At 65.5% G+C, this 22084-nt stretch overlaps 1 protein-coding gene across 8 annotated transcripts; it reads left to right on the forward strand.

Annotated features, from left to right (window-relative positions):
• The first annotated feature begins 926 nt into the window (after positions 1-926).
• On the forward strand, positions 927-21362 carry TNK2 (tyrosine kinase non receptor 2). 8 transcript variants are annotated; one of them, XM_040074296.2, is made up of 17 exons: positions 5961-6333; positions 6468-6759; positions 10275-10452; positions 10597-10667; positions 11845-12057; positions 12148-12300; positions 12497-12774; positions 12850-12976; positions 13066-13212; positions 13564-13658; positions 16401-16595; positions 18018-18109; positions 18628-18672; positions 18888-20203; positions 20648-20743; positions 20833-20960; positions 21067-21362. In XM_040074296.2, the coding sequence occupies exons 1-17, from the start codon at positions 6137-6139 to the stop codon at positions 21071-21073; spliced, it is 3630 nt and encodes a 1209-aa protein (XP_039930230.1). In that variant the 5' UTR covers positions 5961-6136; the 3' UTR covers positions 21074-21362. The 8 variants fall into 8 exon arrangements, with proteins under 8 accessions (XP_039930237.1, XP_039930235.2, XP_039930234.1 ...); XM_040074303.2 differs by lacking the exons at positions 5961-6333; positions 6468-6759 and adding an exon at positions 927-1078; XM_040074301.2 differs by lacking the exons at positions 5961-6333; positions 6468-6759 and adding an exon at positions 4087-4263.
• The last annotated feature ends 722 nt before the right edge of the window (positions 21363-22084 follow it).

Raw genomic sequence — 22084 nt, forward strand, 5'->3', positions numbered from 1 at the left:
GTCGGGGGCCGTCCGGGCTCCCGGCGGCGGCGGCGGGAGGAGGAGGCCGGGGGGGGGGACAGGAGGGGAGGAAGGGGCGGCGGAGCCGGAGCTCCGGAGCTCCAGGGACGCGGCGCGGGGGGGCTTCCCCAGCGTGCGGGGCCGGGGCGGGGCCCGCACCGCGTGCACCATCCGGGGGCAGGGGGCGAGCGGGGCGCCGGGGGTGCCGGAGGGCGGGGGGTTGAGCCCGGCGGTGCCGGAGGGCGGCGGGGTGGCCCCGGGGGTGCAGGAGCAGGGCGGCTTCGCCCGCGGCGTGCAGGAGGCGGGGCTGGGGGCGCTGCCCCGCGGCCAGGAGCTGGTGGCCGGCGGCGGGGAACCGAGGGGCGGCGGGGGGCCGGGCCGGTGGCACTGGGTGCCGCTGGGCGAGCGGACGAGCCTGCAGGAGTGGGGCGAGCGGCCCGGGCCCGTCACCGCCCTCGGCGGCCCCAAGCCGGGCGCGGAGCCGCGGCGGCCCCGGGAGCGGGGGGCGGCGCGGGCGCGGCGGCGGGCGCGGGGCGCGGAGGAGGCGGCGGCGGGCGGCAGCCCCGGGGCGCGGCGGGCGCGGGGCGCGGTGCGGGGGGTGCAGGAGCACGGCCCCAAGGTCCGGCAGGAGCAGGGCCTGGCCCGGCGGGCGCAGCAGGAGCGCGGCGGGGGGCGGCGGGACGCGGCGAGCCCCCCGGCCCGCGCCCGCTGGTGGGTGCGGCGGGGCCGGCAGGAGGAGGGAGAGGCCCGGGGCGGAGTGCAGGAGGAGGGCGAGCTCTACCCGGGGGAGCAGGAGCACCCCGGCGGCAACCCCGGCGGGCGGACCCCGGCGCACCGGCCGAGCCGCAGGAGGTCCGCCCGGGTGTGAGGCCGCGCCCCGTGCCCGGTACCCGCTGCCCCGGGAGCGATCCCGGCCGCGTCCCGGACGTCCGCGGCGTCGATCGTCGCAGCCCGGCCCGGCAGGTGTGCGGGCTCGTCCCGCCCGGTATGCCGGCTGTCCGGAGTACCGCCGTGCCCGTCCTCGCCCTCCGGTGACGGTGCAGACCCGGCGCAGGATGCAGCGGCGGTGAGCGCAGAGGTAAGGAACGAGGCGCGACCCCGTGGTTGGGGGTGCTGCGAGGGGCAGCGGGGTTCGGGGCATGGGCGCTGTGTTGCTGCCCGGTTGACATCTGAGTGTGCCGGTGTGTTGGCACCGTGCCCCGCAGTACTGCGAGCTGCGGTGCTGCCCTCGTGCCCAGGCACTGCGGGACTGCTCAGTCCAGGCCGGCAGCATGCCCGACCTCTTGTTCCAGCTGCCAGGGCAGAGCAGGCAGCAGGGTCTGGTGTGAGTGGGTGCCTGGTGCCCTTGAACTCTCCTAAACCACAGCGGAAGCTGGGGGAAGGTTTTTTGTTGGGTGTTGTTTTTGTTGGGTTTTTTTTTTTTTTTTTTTTTTTTCTTGGAGAAAAGGCAGTTTGCTCTTCCTCTTCCCTGGGCTCGTGGGAGCTGTGGCACTGAACAGAGGATCCTTGTCCTCCGGGGCCAGCCCTGCGCCTCGGGGTGTTGTACTGCGGCCGAAACCTCGAGCAGCAGTGAGGTGCAGGGAGCCTCTAAGCACCGGCCCAGCATGCAGCACCGTGGCTGTGTCCAGCTGTGATGTGGCAATTTTTCTCTGAACAGTCCAGGACCGTTGGGTACTTTTGGTCTTTGTTGGTTTTGCCTTTTTAAATAAAAGTTTCAAGTTAAACTTTGTAAGGTGGTTCTGACAGTCCAGCCAAGGATCCCGCCAGGCAAATCCTGCTCAGCTTCTCCCAGCATGGTCAGACCCCTTGCCCATTCTGAAGCAGCAGCTGGAGAGGAGGTTTGGAGGTGGCCAGGGAAGCCCAGGCAGGGACAGTGTCTCTGGCGGCAGTGCTGGGGCTGGGCTGTCTGGGCAGGACAGGCTGGGGCAGAGCCTGGCGCTGGCACTTCCCCACACCCTCACCTCCCTGGGGCCGCTTGGTGCAGCGGGAGCACCTGGGTGTCCCGGTGCTGCTGGGCTCCGGCACCGGGTCTACACCCTGCAAAGGTGTTCCTCTTGCCAGGTGCTGTGGGCTCTGGAGGCTGTGCATTCCCCCCTCTTACTCTTACTCAGCCGTTCATTGAGCTGGCTCAAGGCAAAGCTTTGAAAAAAGTTTTTTGGTGCTGGGCTTTGCAAAAGTCTCCTAAAAACGGGACCTGCCTCGTGGTGTGTCTTTGAGCAGGACAGTGCTACCAGGAACCTCTTTAGGGAGAGGGTCCAGGACGGACCCCCATCCTCAGCTGCGGCCCTGCTCCCGCTGCCAGCCCGCAGCCCACTGGTCCCCGCAGGGAGTGGGGCGGTGGAAGCAGCTTCCGCATCCCCCGCCGGGCCGCGCCGAGGCCCGGGGGTGCAGGGTGGGGGCTGTGCAGGCTGTGCAACCTGTTACCAACCCCTGGAGCTACCGGAGCCTCGTTAGCCAGGTATTTGTTAGTGCAGGGTGCGGTGTAGTGGGTATGGCTGGGGGGGCGGGGGCTGGCGATGCCTTCCTCCTCCTGGGGCAGCTGCCAGCCTGCTGTCCCACTGGGACTCGGCCTCCCCGGGGCAAGGGGGGACTTCATAAGCAGAGGAGCAGCCCCCACGGGACTATGAACTACTATGAGCTTGTGGCCGAGCCCTGTCTTAACCAACTGCAGGCTAGACTTGACACCGTGCCTCAGTTTCCCCCCGAGAGGTCCCATTCTGCCCCTGGAGCCACCTGGGTTTTGACTTCAGTTGTGTCCATGAAGGGATGGTAGCTGTCACAGGCAAAGTATCCTGGGGGGCACTGCCACTTTTATGGATTTTGGAGGACGGGAAGAGGCTCTGCTTCATGCACAGCCCCTGCCAGGACAGGAAGACTTAGGAGAAAGTCTTGTTCCATCCCTTTGCTGAGCAGCCCTGGGGGAGGGCCACTGCTCCCGCTGCAGCCTAGCTAATTAGGGTGCTGTCAGTTAGTGCTAATGACTGGCAAAGATTGCATGGTCTGGTCAGGATGCTGTGCTGCTCTGGTGCTGGGGAACTGCAGGGATTGAGCCTTCATTCCCCCCTTCCAGCTCTAGGGGTCCCAACTCTCCTGCTCCCAGCCCAGAGATGCTGCTGTGTGGATGTGGCTTTATGCCAGTCTGGCCTGGGACCTGACAAACTCGTTTTGTGCCAGCTGCAGCCTGGCCCTTGTACTGGGGTGGAGATGGGGGTACTGCTGACAGCACCCCCGGGGTGCAGGGGCCGCTTGGACCCAGGGCTCAGGGTGCATCCTGGTGCCCCCCTTCCCTGGCAGGACTGGAGGCAAAGCTCACCTGGGGGGCAGGTCCACAAAGGCTCTTCCAACTGCCTTGGCAGAGTGGGTCATGACTCTGGATGCAGAGATACTTGCTTAACCTTTACCTTAACCCCCAGGAAGTCTGGAGCGCCTGGGGTGGACAGATGGGGGTGCCAGGCAGGGAGGCCCATTCTGAGCTCTCTCCCATTGCCCCAGGGGCACCCTGTGACTGGTGTCACCTGAGCTCTGACGGTTTGCCGCCTCACACGCTGCCCATTTCGCTGTGACACTGGGGCTGGCACTGCTAAGGGACCCCCGCAGCGCTGTCCTTGTGGCCCAGATGAGATCAGTGGAGGGGGCCAGCAGGCACAAACCAGCCTTGCACTGGGGCAGGGTGGCAGGGTCCCTGCTGTGGCAGTGACACCAAGGCTCAGTGATGCCAAGCCTGCTGCCCTCTCTACCTCCCCAGCAATGAGGGTGCCAGGGACTGCTGCTTTGCGTGTTTGTCCCCCAAAACACTGCACTGTGACCCTGCCTTGGTGGGAGAGCTTGTGGCCGAGGTGAGGATCAGTTATGGGGTCAGCAATTGCTGCCCATGCCGGCGAGCTGGGAGGTGCAAGACAAGCTAAGCCCGCCCCGGCTCGACCTGTGGAGCGGATTTAGCAGAGGAAAGAGGCTTAGGGAGGGGATTGGGCTGTGCTGGGATGGGGGGTGCCCCCCCCCCCCCCACATGCCTGTGTCTTTCCTTCCCTAGCAGCCACTGCTGCAGGCAGGGGCTCAGAGCAGGGGATGCTCCGTGCTGGGCAGCAGGATCAGGCCATGGAGCCAGGCTCTGGGAGCCCAGAGATGGCAGCGAGAAGGAACCTGGCACCTCGGCCTCCCCGGCCACCCCTGCCACGGGGGTCACCAGTCCTCCGTGCTGGCCCCCCGAGACCTGCTTGCTCCATCCAGCCAACCAAGCAGCATCAGGTGCCAGCACCGAGGGAGGTAAAGCACCCAGCGGTATGGGGGTACGTGGGGTGGCACAGTCCAGGGAGGGTCTGGGGACGGTCCCCTGGGTGGCAGCAGCATCCCACAGGCGGGCAGGATGCAGGCGGCAGGCCTGCCTCCGGTGGCAGCGGGGTGTGTTTGTACGCGTGGATATGTGCGTGTCTGCACACCTGCGCCGTGGCAGCCGGGCCGGGGAGTGTGTCACCACAATTTGGGGCCGCCCTCGGGGCCCTGCCAGCGCCGAACAAGCCAGCCCCGGGTGACGGTGCGGCTGCCCTGCCGCCGCCGCAGCCAGTGAGATCACTTCCAGGCGACACAGCTGCCAGGAAGGTGGCAGGAAGGTGGCAGGCGGGCCGCGACAGTGAGCAGGGTGATGTGATGGAGGTGAGTGGGGGACCCCATCCCCCTCTGGGAGCTTGTTTCGGGGATCCACCACTTTCTGGGGCCCTCTGTGTGGGGTGGTGGGCGTGGTGGATGCTGTGGCACTGGCCCCGGGGATGTGGGGCCGAGTGTGGTGTCCCAGAGGGCTGGGGAGCGCCAGTGTGCCCGCAGAGGGGAAGGAACCCTTGTGGTCAGTGTGACTGTCACACCCTGGAGGGTAGAAGACGGTGCTCCTCACCCCATGTCATTGTGGTGGGACCCTCCGCAGGGTGGGAATTGCGGGCAGGTGAGTCAAGGCTGGCAGGCACGACACCATTCTTCCCCTTGTAGGGTACGTAATCATTTTGGTGTCAGCTAAGCCTGGGCAGGCCAGAAGGACCCGACGTGCCGGGGTGTGACCCAAATCCGTGCCCAGGGCTGTGGGGACAGCGGCTGTCCCTACTCGTCCCCGCAGCAATCTCCTTCACTGGGCAGGCCGGGGAGGGTTTTGGGGTAGCACAGGGCCCGGTTCCGGAGGGAAGGTGGCATAGCACGTGCATCAGTCACGGTCCCGTGGCGTGCCAGCGCGGTGACGCCGGCGGGCCGTGCGCGGGGGCGGCTCGCTGCTCCCACGCCGCGGGCTCGGCCCGCCTCGGCTCCGCGGCTGAGCTCACCTCCGTGGTATGGCAGGAGGAGTCGCCAAGGGGCTGTCCCCGCCCGGCCCCTCGGCCGGGGGAGATGCCCACCGCCATTGGGCGTGGTTGTTTCTCTGGAGCAGGGAGAGGGGAAGGGGAGGCGGGGCACGCTCTTGCCCCCCTGCCTTGGCGCGTTGGCAGCCTGGTTTCGCTCCTTGGGCTACACCAGGTTCTCAGGGCTGTGTGGGGGGAGCAGTGATGGATCGTGAGGGGGGGTCAGAACGGGGCATCGCGCCCTGTGGCGTTGGCGTGAAGAGCAAATTGGTCCCTGGGGACTCTGCTGTGCCCCAAAGGACAGGCAGGTCACAGGGGTCTTTGAGGGGGCTGCAGCCGCTGCACCCCGCCTCCCGATCTCAGCCTGCTTGCAGCTGTGGTCCGGAGGCTGGGAGAGGCACTGCAGCTGGTCAGGGTTGGGGTACAGGCCAGTCCCGGTGTGCACGTGTGGGGGTTCCCCATCCAAGGGGGCGGCTGCCTGCCGGGGGCTGTGCCAGCTGCAGCAGCGCCTGGCACGGGTCTAGGAGACCGCCAGCGCCCTGCGAGGGGGTGGGGGAAGAGGATTGATCCTGGCGTGGCCTTCGGACCCCCATCCCAGCGGCATCCCCCGGGGCCTGGCTGCTGTCCCAGCCCTGCCGTGCTTGCGCCAACGCTGCCGGTCGCTGCGGAGCAGCCATCTTCCCGGTGCATCCCATCCCCCTCTGCCTGCGCAGGGAAACGGGAGGGATGCTGGGGATCCTGCCGGCGCCAGAGCCCCCCCCATCCCTCTGCAGGTGCCTCCCTACCCATCCCGCCTGCCACAGAGCCCCGGCTGCTTGACGATGGTCCCCCCTCATCCTCCTCCGCCTGGCTGCCTGGTGCACCGTGCCGGGGTGCGGGAAGAAGGGGGCAGCGAGCGCGGCGCCGGCGCTGGTGGCGATGCCACCACCTCTGCACTCAGGAGCCGGAGCAGGGACAGAAGGTGGGCGGTTGGGCTGCCGCGCCGGGAGGAAGACAGTGGTGCCAGGCTGGGATTGGGGTGAGGACAAGCGCTCGAGGGGCTTCTCTTTTCCCTTTTCGTCTGCATCCTTCCATCCATCTTTCCCCCCCCCCCAACCCCCACCATTGCCGTCGCGGTCACCTTCACCCTCTCGCTGTTTTCCGGAACTGCAGCAACTTTCTGCCATGTGATCCCAAACCCGGCTCCAGCCCTCGCCGCCCCCAGGCAAACGCGGGCGTCTCCGCAGAGCCCCCCGCTCGCCGCTGCGCCGCAGCCGCCGCCTCAGCCATGGGCGAGAGATGCGACTACCAGCGCTTGAGCAGCGCCGAGGAGGAGGAGGAAATGCACGGGCCCCTGCCCCACAGCTTCTCGGACAGCACCGGGCAGCGGGCCCTGCGCCTGGGCACCAGGGGCCCCACGCCACCCCCCCGGCAGGACATCGCCCCGGGCATGCCGTGCCGGAGGGTCAGTGGGGGGAATCGGTGAAGGGGAGCAGCGGGGGGCACCTGGCTGAGCTTGATGGCCCCAGCATGGGCACGGGTTGGCAGCTGACACGGAGCACGGGGGGGTCCCTGCATGGCATCTCCCCTCTGGAATGTGCTATGCCCCACAGCATCCGGGGCAGCATGACACCCCGCCTTGCTCGGCTGTGCTTCCATCCTGACCCGCGGGAGGGGGCCTGCCTGCTGCTTCTTGACGGGGAAACTGAGGCATGGGGGAATGGCGTGAGGCAGCCAGGCTCAGCCAAGCCTGCCGCAGCTCATGGAGGTGGGAGGGGGGGAGTTGGAAGGCACGGTGCCCGGCACAGGATGCCGTCCCCCAGCTGCAGCGCTGCAACCAGACGGTGGCCCCGCAGGCTGCCCATCCGCACATGGCGGTGTCCCCGGGGGGTGTCGGGCTTTGCAGGGACGCGGGGGACGTGTAGGTGCGGCGGGCTTGAGGCGTAGCACGAGTATTGCGGTGTCATTAGGGATGGATGTAATGGGGGGGGGGAGGAGGGAAGGGGGGCAAGGTGGGAGCACTGACCCCCCACGTGCCAGCTCGGACGGGTGTGCGCGCTGCCCGGCCAGCCACAGCGGGGGTGGGCAGCCGTGGGCGCGCAGGGGGCCGGCGGCTCCAGGTGCGCGGCGGGCGGAGGCGGCGGCGGGACGGTGCCGGCGGCGCCGCGGTGTTTGCGCACGTGCGGCCGGGCAGGGCGGCAGCGGAGGGGACGCGCCTGGGGGGCGGCTGCGGTCGTGCAGGTGGCGGGAGGCACGGGGGGGATTGCTCCTGTGTGGTCCTGGGGGTGCACGTGAGCGTCCTCACCGCGCACCGTGCATGAGCCCGGGTGCACGTAGGGCGCAGCCCCGGCGCTGCAGGGATGGGTGTGCGCGGCAGGGGCGTGCGGGGCACCCAGGGCCGGGCGGCACCTGTGAAGCGGGTCTAAGGGGTTTGTGACTTCCCGCCTCAGGATGGGAGTTTGCTGGCCGGACTCCTTGCCCAGCTCAGAGTCGAGGTTGCAGGAGCGCTCCCCGTGCCCGTGGGTTCATTGCAGAGAGGGAAACTGAGGCACGGAACCTCCCCTGGCATGGCCGGCTTTTGGAAACCTGTACTCCCGATGTGAGCGCTGAACTGGGCAGCCTCACCTGGGATTTGGGGTTGCAGGAGGCAGTGCAGTCGGTGCCAGTCCCAGTGGGGGCCATTTTTGCGCGATGAGGGTGATGCTCTGTCACGGCAGGGTACCCCCCACCCCCGGTGTCCCCTGAGCTGGGACGGGGGAAGCTGGCGCGTGGCAGAGGTTGGTGCCGAGGGCACCGTGCCCAGTTGTCCCCAGTCAATGGGCTTCTTGTGCCCGGTGTTTCTGCTGCCGGGTGCCAGCTGGGATCCCTGGAGCAGTGGAAGCCCCAGTGGAGACTCCTCTTGGGGATGCACTTAACTGGCTCTTAGCTGCCCCCGTGGCACAGCAATGGCCACGGTTTGGGGGGCCAGGCAGGCGGGAGGCTGTGGCAAGAGGTTGCTGTGGGTCTTTTCCTCTCCCACGCTGTGGCTGCCGGCATGTCCAGCTGTTCTCCCTGGGGAGCCCGCGGGCGGACAGCACTGCCGGGGTTGGGTGCCAGCCCCAGCAGGGAAGGGGAGCGAGCCCCAGGGTGCTGGTGGTGACCCACGGCAGAGCCTCATGGGGGCTGGCAGCTGGGCAGCGGATATATTTGCCGAGCCAGAAACTCCCCCCGCAGTGCCCATCGCCCTGGCATCATGCCTGTGGCCTCGGTTGGGGAGCAGAGAGCCGGATGTCTCTTCTGCCTCCCTCCCTCCCTGCTTCCTGGGGGGAAACTGAGGCCTGGGAGCGTTTCCCAAGGCCGGGGCGAGTTTCCATGGCAATGGGAGCGGGGGTCCGGGCTCCCAGCTGCCGGCGACCGCCGAACAAGGGAGAAAGCGGGACATTGATGGGAGCCCGGCCCCTTGGGCGCGCGTCCCAGCCCGGCTGAAAATAACCCTCCTGGGCAGCGCTGCGGGCAGGCGGCCGGGACCGAGCCCCGCTGCCAGCGAGGGGTCCCCAGGAAGCGGCTCCGGCCGGGGGAGTGACCCCCAGCCCTGCCCGCCGCCACCCCCCGCCCCGGCCCCGTTGCGTTGGGGAAGGGGAGGGCCGGCCGGCCAGAGGATCGAGAGCCGGATGGAAGGAGGGGCAGAGCCGCAGCCCGCGTCCGGCCGACGGACAGCGCGAACCCCCTGCCCGCTCCAGGGGGGTCTGTGGGGCGGTCGAGCCCAGGCGACATCCCTGTAGCGCGAACGGAGGGACTGCCGGTGCCCCGGCTGCGGTGAGCGGGCTCCGCCGTGGGACGCCGGCACCGGGGAAGGGACATCGGCGGTGCCAGGGGCTGGCAGCCAGGCAGGATGCGACGCTTCCAGGCTTTGCACCGATCCTTCCCCTTCCTCACCCGCTTCCGCCTCTACCGAGTAAGTGCCGACCCTCGCCCCGGGCAGACCCTGTCCCCGTGGCCGGCGGGCAGGGGAGCCGCAGCTCCCTTCGCCCCGGCTGGCCCTGCGTGCCCCCATGCGCCCCCGTGCCCAGCTGCTCGCCGCGCCCGCCGTATTTTTAGCCCGGTGCCGAGGACTGTAATTGCGGTGACGCGGCCGAGGGAGCCGAGCACAGCGGGTGAAGACGCCCATGTCGTCTCCCGAGGAAGAGGAGAGGATGGAGGGGGCTGTGGAGCTGGGATGGCGAGTCCCAACCTCCTGCCCGCTCTCAGCAGCAGGAGGCAGAGCCATATCCCTTTGCAGAAAGGTGGTGGTTGAGGTGGGGGAGAGCAGGGACAACAGGCAGGGATGGGGAGTGGGGGGGAGCGTGGGGCTCCAGCCCTTCCTCTCTGTGTCCTGGCACGGCTGGGGGCTGATGTCAGCGGCACTGGGGTGCTCTGTACCTCAGTGCTGGAGCAACAGGACCCTCCAGAGGCCCAGATGTTCCTGTCTGCCCCCTCCGTGTATCTTCCCAATGAGGTGCCAGCACCCACGGCAGAGGGGACCCACTGTGAGTCTGTACTACAACCCAGCCAAGTGTGCGGGCATGCCAGGGGGTCAAGGTGGCTGTCCCAGCTGGGGACAGCTGTCACCTCCCTGCTCAGCCCTTCCAGCTGAGCAGAAGGAATCGGGCAGACACATCTCTCCTGAGCTTCTGCTTCCCGTGTCCTTGGCACTCCTGACCAGGGGATAGTCTGTGCTGAAATGCAGGAGTGGGCTGGTATTTCTGTGGGCAGGACAGGGCAGACTACGGGGCTCTTCCTATCTCTGGGGATCCCTTCTATCTCTGGGGGTCCTGCTGATTGATGTGCCTCTCCTGGCCTCCCGCAGAGAGGTGGTGTCAGGCTCAGGAGATGACTCCACTAGTATCCCTCACAGCAGCCCCCCAGCCTTGGTCCTGAGCTCCTCTGGGTGACTGCCCAGTGGGGATAGGGCAGAGGGGAGCAGAGCAGGGTTGCCCCTAACCCAGTGTTGTGTCCCAGCAGAGGCTGAGCTGTAGCATGCAGGCAGAGGAGGGCACGGACTGGCTGCTGGAGCTGCTCACCGAGCTGCAGCTGCAGCAGTACTTCCTGCGCATCCGAGACGAGCTCAACGTCACACGCCTCTCCCACTTCGAGTACGTCAAAAATGAGGATCTGGAGAAGATCGGCATGGGACGCCCCGGTGTGTACATCCCTCCCAAACCTCTTCCCTTACACCTGGCTGGATGTGCAGCATCTTTTGGGAAGCCCACAGGAGTGTATGGGGCTGGAGGGGACCCCTACCCCGACTGGCTTGTGACAGTCACCGTGTCCCTGTGTTCTGCAGGCCAGCGGCGGCTGTGGGAGGCAGTGAAGCGGAGGAAAGCCATGTGCAAGAGGAAATCCTGGATGAGCAAGGTAGGGATGAGAGAGGGGCAGGTGTGGCAGAGAAACTGAGGCAGACAGGAAGAGCTGGACCCCTCCCTGTCCCCTTTCAGGGTGCCTGGCTCCCCCACGTCCCTGGAGGCTGACTGGGAAATGGGCAGAAGCCCCTGCCATCCATGCCCCACCTGTGGTGTGACCCTGCCACTGTGCACCCAAATCCCCCTCAGGCTCCTGGGTCACTTGGAAAATTCATTCCCCTCATGTTATTTGCCTCTTTGTCGGGAAACTTGTTTGCAGCGAGTGAAGCAGAGAGCCTTGCTCCAGACAGCTCTGTGGGCAGCAGTGGTGACCAGGGCACTGCCCACCCTGCTGCCTCAACAGCAAGGGGGCAAAGCCTTGTACCTGCAGGCTGGGACACACTGTGACAAGGGACCTTGGGATGCTCACATATGCCCTGATACCATCCCATCCAAAGCTGGTACTGCTGATACCCTCTGGCACCTGGCATCCCAGAAGAGCAGAGTTTGGCAGAGCCCAGTTTGCCAGCTGGGCACTGGGCCATGTTCTCTCCCCTGAATGACTTGTCTATGCTGGGACATGATGAGGATGGGCTTTTAATAGAAGGCTACTTCTGTTAAAGAACTAATAGCAGAAATGCCACCTCCCACCCCAGTGACATGCTGGGCCCGGCCCCCGCGCACCCTGCATCAAGGCTGGGGTGGACCCTGTCCCATGGGGCACATCATCCGTCCCAGCTGAGGGAGGTGGAAGGAGAGCCCATCCCTTCTGAGCGGTGCTAGCCAGCACGCATTGCAAAGCCCACGTCGCTGCAGGGATGTGTCACCACACTCAGCCCAAGCTGGAGGTTTCCCTTGGCTTTGTGCCCAGGCACATTGTGTGGCCTCAGCCTGGCCAAGGAGTGCCCAGGGCCCTCTGGCTACAGGCCTGGTTTGCTGTGTCTGCTGGGGAACTGCTGCAGAGCCGCTGCAAGAGGAACAGCCCTTTCCCTCCACGGGAATCACAGCTCAGTGTGCCGGCAGCAGGAGGAACGGAGCTTTCTCCCACAACCAGTTTTCTCTGGGTCGTCACCAGTTAGGGGTCATCACTAAGTTCCAGTGTGTACAGCCAAGGCAAAGGGTTGTGCCAGCACTTCTCACTTACAGGTGGGGTGTTTCCATGCCCACATTTCACCTTCCTCCACGTCCCACAGGTGTTCAGTGGGAAGCGCCCGGAGTCAGAGCTGCCGCCCCAGCCCCAGAGCACCTTCCGCAAGCCTCCCACACCACCACCCCCTGAAGCTGGGGGCCAACACTCCCTCACCTGCCTCGTGCGGGAGCGGGACCTCTCAATCTTTGAGAAGCTGGGCGACGGCTCCTTTGGTGTCGTGCGTCGCGGCGAGTGGTGCACACCTGCTGGCAAGACGGTGAGGGGCTGCTCTGGGGGGTGGGAAGCCAGGCAGTGGGACCATGCGCAGGGGAAGACACCTCGGAGCTCATCCCTGCTTTGGCCATAGCTGAATGTGGCAGTGAAGTGCCTCAAGACAGATGTGCTGAGCCAGCCGGAGGCACTGGACGACTTCATCCGGGAGGTGAATGCCATGCACTCCCTGGACCACAGGAACCTCATCCGCCTGTATGGTGTGGTGCTCTCCCACCCCATGAAGATGGTGAGTGTGGGGGGTGGAGCCCGCCCCAGTGACACCCCCATGGGGGGGTCTCACATGGTGGCATGAGTAAAGCCAGGCTGGATCTGTACCCCAGGTCCTCTGCTGGCATCCCCATTGGGGCATAAGAAGGCTGGAAGCCAGCCCAGCCAGGGTGGCTCTGGACTGACCTGCTTGCTGTCCTCATCCCATGGCCCAGGTGACAGAGCTGGCCCCGCTGGGCTCCCTCCTGGACCGCCTGCGGAAGAACCAGGGCCATTTCCTCATCTCCACCCTGTGCCAGTATGCCATCCAAGTGGCCAAGGGCATGGCCTACCTGGAGTCCAAGCGCTTCATTCACCGCGACCTGGCTGCCCGCAACATCCTGCTGGCCTCCAATGAGCTCGTCAAGATTGGGGACTTCGGACTGATGCGGGCGCTGCCCAAAAATGATGATCACTACGTGATGCAGGAGCACCGCAAGGTCCCCTTTGCCTGGTGAGCTTTAGGGAGGGGGAGACCTGGAGGTGCACCACCCGTGGCCCTCTGATGCTCACGTCCTTCCCCCTGCAGGTGTGCTCCTGAGAGCCTGAAGACACGCACCTTCTCCCACGCCAGTGACACCTGGATGTTCGGAGTGACCCTCTGGGAGATGTTCACCTATGGTCAGGAGCCTTGGATTGGCCTCAATGGCAGCCAGGTAGGTGTACAGCAGGGACCTGCCCTCGCCTCACCCTGCTGGTGCTGAGGGGCATCTGGGACACCCTGACAGCACACCCTGTCCAACAGATCCTGCACAAGATAGACAAGGAGGGTGAGCGGCTGCCGCGGCCTGAGGACTGTCCCCAGGACATCTACAACGTCATGCTGCAGTGCTGGGCGCACAAGCCCGAGGACCGACCCACCTTCGTGGCCTTGCGGGACTTCTTGGTGGAGGTGGGTGAACGGGGAGGGGACAGGAGCCCCAGCACCCTGTCCTGCCAGCTCTGCTCGGGCATGGATAGAGCTAAGAATATTGCTGAGGTGGGAGATGGCATGGGAGAGCTCAGGCCGGGCAGCCCTGCAGGCTGGGAGGCGGAGGGTGGTGACACGATCACAGCGGAAAGCACCTGGCTGCTGCCTTGCCATCACACACCCCAGGGATGTGACAGCTGAGGAGGGGCTAGTGGTGATGCTGTCTCTCGTCCATTTTTGGGGCCTCCCCGCCTTCCTTGGGGCTGGGCCTGGCCCCAAAAGTGGATAGACATGGGGGGCTCCATCCGCTATCATCACTCACCTCTCCCCTAGGCTCAGCCCACCGACATGAGAGCGCTGCAGGACTTTGAGGAACCGGACAAGCTGCACATCCAGATGAACGACATCATCACGGTCATTGAGGGCAGGTACTGCACGGGAGGGTGGCAGGTATTGTAGAGGGGGGAATGCCCTGCCTGCCAGCCCGCATCGGGACAGGGAACAGGCAGACCACGGGCACTGGCAGAGCTGTGGGAAGCAGGGAGGGGAAGGGCTGGCTCTGCCCCCAGCACACCCGGCCTTGTAGCCCGCCGGTGGGCAGAGCTGGGATGTTCGTGTTCCCCCAGGCAGCACAGCATCGTGGGGCCACCCGGGTGTGAGGGGCACAGCCCTGCCCACGCTGCCCACAGCCCTGCCCGCACCATCCCTGCTGACTCACCCCACTGTGCCCGTGGGTTTGCCCCGGGAAACTGCACGCCCCAGGGCCGCTCCCTGCTGATAGTGGTGGGGACGTGCCGCCAGCGCCCGGAGACGTGCTGCTGTCACCGGGCTGGGAGAGGCGCCCTGGGACTCGGAACCATGCTGGCAGAACTCGCTGGGCTTGGGCTCCTTGGTCCCTGCCGACCGCACCAGGGCACAGCCGCCCTCTCCACCGCCCCAGGGACCTGGGACTGGAGTAGGGGGCCCTTCTGCCCCTGCATCCCTATCACAGGATGTGCCTGTCACCCTCCAGCTGAGGGGCAGTGCGGACCTCCCAAAGAAGTTCAGTGTGCCCGCACTAGAGCCGACCTCCCAACCCCGAGGGGAGGAGGAGGAGGAGGGCTCTGTCCCCGTCCCTCCCTGTCCCCCCGCCCCGGGCTGGCTCCCCGCGGTTAGTCACAACGCGGGGTGAATCAGGCCGGGTTTGTGTGTCTGCAGGGACCGGCTGCTCCCGGTCCGCCGCCGCGGGGATGACTCTTGCCCAGGGTCTGGCGGTTTAATTGCAGGGAGGGGAGGGGAGGGGAAGCAGCGTCGGCGGAGGGAGGGAGGGAAGGAGCGGCGGAGGGCGGTGCGGCCGCGCCAGAGCGCCTACATCGTCCCTGCCGCCGCATCGCGGCCGGGCTGCGGGTCCGCGCCCCCCGCCCCACCGGCGGCCCCAGGTGAGCCGCGGGGGGAAGGACGGAGCGGGAGGAGGGGATGGAGGTTGCCCGTCGGTCGGGAGTTGCCGGGAGTGGAGTAGAGCCGGGGCGCAGCCTCCCCTGCCTCCGTTTCCCCGAGGGACGCCGGTCCTTGGTGACCCTCGGTGGCTGGGTTTTGGGGTTGCGGACTCGGGGCACACGCGGTGGGTTCAACACCTGGGGAGGGGAGGATGGCAGAAGCCCCACCGACTGCCGGTACTCCCGGAGGGGAGCCCCCTCCCCGTGCCTCAGTTTCCCCGGCAGCAGCCGCCCCTCACCGCGCTGATGTGGGGATGCCCGGGCAGAGCCGGCGGGGGAAGAGGGGGGGGCTCCTGCCGGGGGCCGCATCCGGCCCTGCCGAGGCCGCCCGGGGCACCGTAAACACCCCCCCACCTCTTTTCAAGCCCCTGCCTGTCGTTCGGCGGGCGCCGGGCGTGCGTACGTGTGTGTGGGCAGGGGCAGGGACCTCCCTGAAAGCCCCCCGGGGACACAGCCGCTCGTGGGAGGGGGCTGTCGCGGGGAGAGGAGCCAGGGCAGCACCGGAGCCGGTTTGCGCCGGGCGTCCGAGCTCGAGTTCGGTGAGACCGAGGCTGGGAGCAGCGAGAGTGGAGGGATGGCCCGGCTGCAGCATCCCTTCGTCGGGATGTGGCGGTGAGGGGCGCAGGGAGGGCGGGTGGAGGGGCCGTCCCGCGGAGGGGAGCTGTTCCCCCACCTCCCCCAGCCTGCCGCGGGTGAGGGAGGATGCTCGGTACCGGCATCGGGGCTCTGCCGAGGGGTCCCGACGCTGAGTAAGGCGGCTGGCTGGCGGGAGCGGGAAGGTAAACAGGAAAAGGGCTGAGCTGGTGGCCGGGGGTGACTCACAGGTGACTCCAGGAAACTGTGGGGCCCGTGCCAGCCTCGCCAGGCTGGCACCCACACCGCCACTGCCCCCTGCCCACAGCACACCCTGCTCATGGGGAGTGGAGGGCCCTGACAGGAAGCGGGGGTAGCTTAGGGTTGGAGCCCCCCAGCCGTTTATTTTGCACAGTGCTGGGTGGGGTACACCACTTGGGATGCCTTTGCCTGCCCCATCCCTATTCCCCCCGCCAGTCCCTCTGGGTTGGGTGACCACCTCATCTCCCCCAGAAGTGGGTGCATCCTGGGCAACTCCTCGGGGACACACTGGGGACCTGTACTCCAGGGTGGCTTGAGCCACTCAGGTGGCTCCAGGAAAACTGACAGCCTAAGTCTCCCTCAGCCATCTCCCCCTGCCCTCAGGAGCCTGCACAGGGCTCATTGATAATGTAGGAAGGGAGTGAGGAAGACCCCACAGATGACTGTCCGCCACATGGGCCCCCATCAGATGCCAGGCGTGTTCCCTGTGCCATCCTTTAGTGCATGGGGCACAAAGGGATTGGTGACAAAGGGCTTGGCACAGGCATCACCCCAAGGCCCCTGTGTCACTTTAGGCAGCAAGGAGGAGGAAGGGGCATCTCTTTTGGGACACGAGCATGGAGCTTTGTTCCCCACTACTTGCATTCCCAGCACCACCGGGTGCAGGGACCAGGTGGGGTGGGAGCCAAAGCGTACTGCCGGTGTAGGGTTGGGATCCTGGGCACCCAGGGTCCCCTCCTGGTTGTCACCGCATGCCTCCGTGCACTCGGACAAGTCACCTTGCCTCCTTCCCATCACTGGGGCAGGCGTGTGTCAACCTCCCATCCCCTCATCAGTAACGAGGTCCTTTTTATTCCTTAGGGCCGAGAATTACTGGTGGCGGGGTCAGAATAAACGGACCCTAAAAGTGGGCCAATTCCCCCGAAACACGGTGACCTCGGTGGCGGGGCTGTCAGCCCACGACATCAGCCAGCCGCTTAAAAACAGCTTCATCCACACAGGCCATGGAGACACCAACCCGCAGCACTGCTGGGGGTTTCCCGATAAAATTGATGAGTAAGAAACTTTTCATCTTCTCTGCACCCTCTGCCTGCTCCCTCCCTTCCCCGCTGCCCACTGGGCTCGGGAGCAAGACGCGGCTTGGCTACTGCCCCCCTTTCCCCCACGAAGCCTCTCTTTCCGCCCCCGCTGTATTGGGAATGGTGGCTCTGGGTAGGGTCCCTGCAGCTGGACTAATTTCCTTGCCTCTTCCTACTAATGGTTTAGGGATGTGGGGGGGCTGCTGTGCTTGTGGCTGTCCCGGAAGGAGACCTTTGTGGCTGTCCTGGGGCAGGGAGACATCAGTAAGCACCACTCCAGGGGTGGTCACATTACCCCAAAACGCTTTTTGGGGTGTCCCAGGGCTGCTAAATGTGCGCGGCTTGCAGCCTGTCCCCACACTTCTAACAGCATGAGTCGTTTTGAAAAGCAAAACATGAAAAAAATCCACCAAAACGATTTTTTTCTCTACCCTGCTCTATCAGAAGACACCTGGCTGGACTGTGATGGGGGGGAAAGGGGCTGGGTGCTTGTGCTCCAGTGTCCCACATACTCTCTGCCAGGTGGGATTGGTTGTGTGACAGTGAGCAGGAGCACCCTGGCAGGGAGCATGTGGGGGCCTCTACCGGCACTGGTCTGGAGGAATGTGGGAAGTCAGCGTGGTGGGGGACAAAATAGGATTTTAACATCTGGAAAGCTCTGATGGGTAGGGCCAGCTCCTGCACTAGGCTCAATCCATCCCCTGGGATCATAATCCCGACCGCTGTTTGTTATCCCAGGCCTGGGACAGCTCTGCCGGTGCCCTCAGTCCCAGCCTGACCCCTCCGCAGCGCCCCGTGTCGTGGGCTGTGCCGGGGGCCCTCGGAGGGCTGAACCGAGGCGCCGTGCACGCGGATCTGGCTCGTGCCCCGGCAGGCCTCCCCGCGCCCCGCTGCGTGGGCACGGGCGCTGGGTACGTGCTGCCCGGGCTGCCGAGAACCGAGCTCGGCACACGCCCAGGCCTTCGGGCTGCGCCGGCTCCCGCCGGCTCCCCGGCTTGCGATGGCTCGCCCGGGCCTCCCGGCACCGCCGGCACGCGGTACCGGGGCATCCTGCCTTGGGCGCAGCATCGCCCCGGTGCTGGAGGGGTGTCCTGGGCACCACAGGCTGCGCCAGGACCCTGGACACGGTGCCCTGCTCGCGGTCCCCCGGGCACGGCGCGGGCAGCCGCAGATGCACGCGGAGCTGGGGATGGGTGGGATGATACTGGGATGGCAGCAGGCTCTGTGCCCTAGCGCTGGAAACCTCTGGGGTGTGTTGCCCCAGCACTGGCAGGAACGGTACTCGCCAGGCGTGGTTGTGTGGTGGAGGAGCTGTGAGTGTCCCAAGGCGCAAGCCTGAGGAGCGAGGGGTCCCACGTGGCCCCGGCTGACTCCCAGGCACTCTCCTCTCTCCCCACAGGCTGTACCTGGGAAATCCCATGGACCCTCCTGACATTTTAGGTGTGGACCCGAGTGCTGCCAGACCTACACAGCTTCCAGGGAGGGCTAAAAGTGAGTGGCTTTTCTCCTTCCTCCTGCCCATCAGCTGCACAAAGCCTCCATCCCTGTACACTGCTGCCGGGGTGATGGGCTGGACCCTCTCCTTTCTGTCTCTCTGCTGGCACTTGCTTTTTGCAGAGCGGGGGGAGCTGGGGTGATGCGGCACGTTGTCACCTGGCTATACGCCACTGCCAGCAGCGTGGGTGGCTGGTGGCTCTGCCTGGCTGGACTCTGCCCTGCTGCCCTTCGTCCGAGTCCCTTGTCCCCTCCCAGCCTCCCACAGCTGGGCTCCCCAGTGTGGGGGATCTCAGCGGAGCTGCCATGGAGAGGGAAATCGGATGCTGTGCATGTGCCCCAATCCCCATAAACCTACAGGTTTTCCTTGGGGGGGCTTCCCACCAGCATCCGCTCCATGCCCCACCGGTGAAGTGGGACACAACAAAGCATGCACCCCGTTAAATCAAGCACACTGGCTGCCGCTTCTGTGTTCACCCTATGCTTCCCCTTCTCTTGGGTTCTCTCTTCTGCAGGGCAGCCTCCTCCACGCCCACCTCAGCCTACCGTCCTGCTCACCAGTAAGTTGGGCTTCTTTGCATGCTGCTCTCCCTTCTCCACACCCCCTTTCTTTCCTCTCTTACGTGGGTGGCCTGGGGTAGTTGTCCTGGTATGCCTCGGGAGCAAAGAGGGCTGAAACTATGGGGAGTTTGGGGGCTTGGAGATGCAGATGCCCCTTCTCGCACCCTAGGGATGGGTGCTGGGACCCTCACCATCCCTCTTTGTCCCCTTCTAGAGCCTTGCTACGACCCAGTTAGTGAGGAGGAGGAGGGTCTGCCAGGGGGTCTGCGGAAGCTCTGCCTGAAGAAGCCAGGCACAGGGAAGGGTCTGCGCCCAGTCAAGCCATCAGCACGAGTGCCGGGCACCAAGGTGGGCGAGCGGCAGCCCGGACGGCTGGCAAGCGAGGGGCCGGCCAGCAGCGAGGTGACCCTCATTGACTTTGGGGAGGAAGTGTCCCAGGGTAGCCCCTCTCCAGTGGGGGAGCTGACAGCCCCATCATTAGCCAAGCTGGCCATGGAGGCCTGCTCTTTGCTGGACAAGACCCCACCGCAGAGCCCCACACGGGCTCTCCCTCGGCCTCTCCACCCCACGCCGGTGGTGGACTGGGATGCCCGGCCCTTGCCCCCACCGCCCGCCTACGATGACGTGGCACAGGATGAGGACGATATCGAGGTCTGCTCTATCACCAGCCCCCCGAGCCGACGGGGCAAGACCAACTATGGCTTTGTGGATGAGGGTGAACGGGGACCAGCACTGGAGGACAACCTCTTCCTGCCCCCCAAGGAGACCAAACAGCCCAGCATGACGCAGACCACCGAGCTCTTCGAGGAGCTGCAGCAGGAGTGCATGAAGAGGCTCAACGTCCCTCTGGGACCGGCTGTGCCAGCTGACGACAAGCCCCAGATCCCTCCCCGTGTCCCGATCCCGCCCCGGCCCCTTCGCCGCAATGAGCCTGGGCGCTGGTCAGGGGACCTTTCCCCAGCTTCAGGGGGCGAGGAAGACCGGCCGCCCCAGATCCCCCCACGGGACCCGCTGTCCCAGCCCACTTCCAGGACACCCAGCCCCATGGCTTTGCAGGTGGGCTCCCCCCAGCAACGTGCTGCCCTCTGCTCCTGCCTCTCCACCTCGCCAGGGAAGCCCATGCCCACCACTCAGAGCTTCGCCCTCGACCCTAAGTACGCCACCCCCAAGGTCATCCAGGCACAGGGCAAGGACTGCTCCAAGGGACCCTGCATCCTGCCCATCGTGAAGGACGGGCAGAAGGTCAGCAGCACCCACTACTACCTGCTGCCCGAGCGCCCTGCCTACCTGGACAAGTATGAGAAGTTTTTCAAGGAGGCTAAAAGCCCCGAGGAGGTGGCAACGTCCCGCCAGGTCACCACAGCCACCGTCCGTCCCATGGTGCAGCAGCCACTGCCAGACTGCAAGGCCAACTTTTCCTCCAACAACAGCAACCCTGGGCCCAAGTGCCTGGTGAAAGCCTCCTGCAGCCTCCAGAAGATCGTTTACGATGGGCCAGATGTTTGCCGTCCTGCTGACAAGATCCAGCTGGTAAGTGTCATCCCACAGCATCCATGAGGAGCGGGCTCACATGGGCAAGAGTAGCCATTGCTCACTTGGGCAAGAGCTCTCCCCACCCTGTGCCTCAGTTTCCACAAGTTGGACCCCAGGGGACTGGCTAAAAGAAAGCCCCACATGTGCAGGGTAACACAAATGTCACTGCAACGCCAAAATGGGAATTGGAGGCCCTGGGGAGAGGGAAGGTGGCTGCTGCTATGGTCCCCTTGGTCTCTCTAGGCTGGGGATACTGTGGCCCACCCAAGCCCAGGAGAGATGTAAGATCCCAGGGGTGAGAATGATCCCAGCTCCAGGTGGATAGTGCTTCCTGAAGACAGAACCAGGGATGGGGGGCAGCCCCGGTGGTCCCCTGCTTCAGTCACAGGCTTCTTGCTGCCAAGGGGTGGCAGTAGACAGTGACCACAAGCTCCCCCCCAGGTGCAGGACACGGTGCATGGTGTGACCACCGAGGAGTGCCAGGCAGCCCTGCAGAAGCATGGCTGGAGCATCCAGCGGGCTATCCAGTACCTGAAGGTACAGCACACCCCTCTTCCCTTGTCCTGGCTCCAGCAAGAGTGGTGGCACCCCTGTCACCCCTCTGGCCACGCCCTGTCCCCTTGCAGGTGGAGCAGCTCTTCTGCCTGGGGCTGAAGTCCCGTGGTGAGTGCCAGCGGGTGCTGGAGATGTTCGACTGGAACTTGGCACAGGCCAGCTCCCACCTCCTCGATCCCTACAGTGCCACCCGCCAGAAGTAGGGACATGGCTGTTTTTTGGGGGGCAGTTGTCTATGCCACGCTGCTATGGGCAGACTGGCACTATCACCCTTCCTGAGTTCATGTCCTGTCCTCTCCTTACAGGTGGTGACAGTGGGGACGGGGCGAGCTGCGTCGGATCCGGAGCAGGCATCTCGCCACGGGGCCAGTCCTGCTGCCTCCACCCACACGACCTGCTGCAGGACTCTGGACTGAGCCCCCACTTGAGGGTGGAGACGCCCCAAAAGAGACCTTGCCTAGTGCCAGACTTTTCAGGGTGCTTGTGCCCTGGCCTTGGCAATGGGCTCCTTCCCCTGGCCCCTTGTTGAATTGTTTTTGTAAAGAGAAATGTAATTTTAATATATATATTATGTATATATATAAAAATATTCTATGGAGAGGAGGAGGGTGCCTATGGCCGTTTCCCAGGTTTATCCCTGCCAATGCACAGGGACAGGCCACGTCTCCATGGGTGCTGGTTCTTCCCTGCAGGCAGCTGGGACTATGACCCTTGGGATCCGCTGTGGGATGAAGCTCGGGAGGGGATGCGCAGACTCTGGGGATCCCCAGAAAGCTGAGTGACATGAGCCCCCATAAAACCTCCTGCTGAGTGCTCCCCGGCTGCTTTAGGGTGCAAAGTTCTCCCCATCCAGGGCTGCTGGGGTTAGTCACAGCGTATCCCACCCCCAGGCCCAACGCTCCAAGGCTGGGCACGGTGTTCCGCCCTCTCTGAGTGGGCAGTGCTTGCCTGCAGCGGAGCCCCCCGCAGCCGGGCCCCCCTCGCCCGGTGCCCCGCGGCTCCCGGCTGCCGCCTGACTCATGCCCGGGCAGGGAGTGGCGGGACCGGCGTCGCCCCCACCCACGCCACGGGTGTTGTGCAACCGGGTGCCTCCGCCGCAGACGGAGCCGGGAGCAGGTGCGGGAGCGGAGGGGCGGCTCCTGTGGGGTCAGAGCCGGTGTCAGTGCTCGCTCCCCCTTCCATGTGGCTACCAGAGCCCCTTAGCTGGGTTTCCTGCGGTGCTACCTTCTAGCAGCATTGGAAAGGGATCTTGGGATCAGGTGGAGGAGGATCTTGGTGCCCAAACCCACCAGCTCCGTTGATAGTGGTGGTACCTGCTCCCCA

The sequence above is a fragment of the Hirundo rustica genome, chromosome 10, assembly GCF_015227805.2.
Source record: "Hirundo rustica isolate bHirRus1 chromosome 10, bHirRus1.pri.v3, whole genome shotgun sequence".
NCBI lineage: Eukaryota > Metazoa > Chordata > Aves > Passeriformes > Hirundinidae > Hirundo > Hirundo rustica.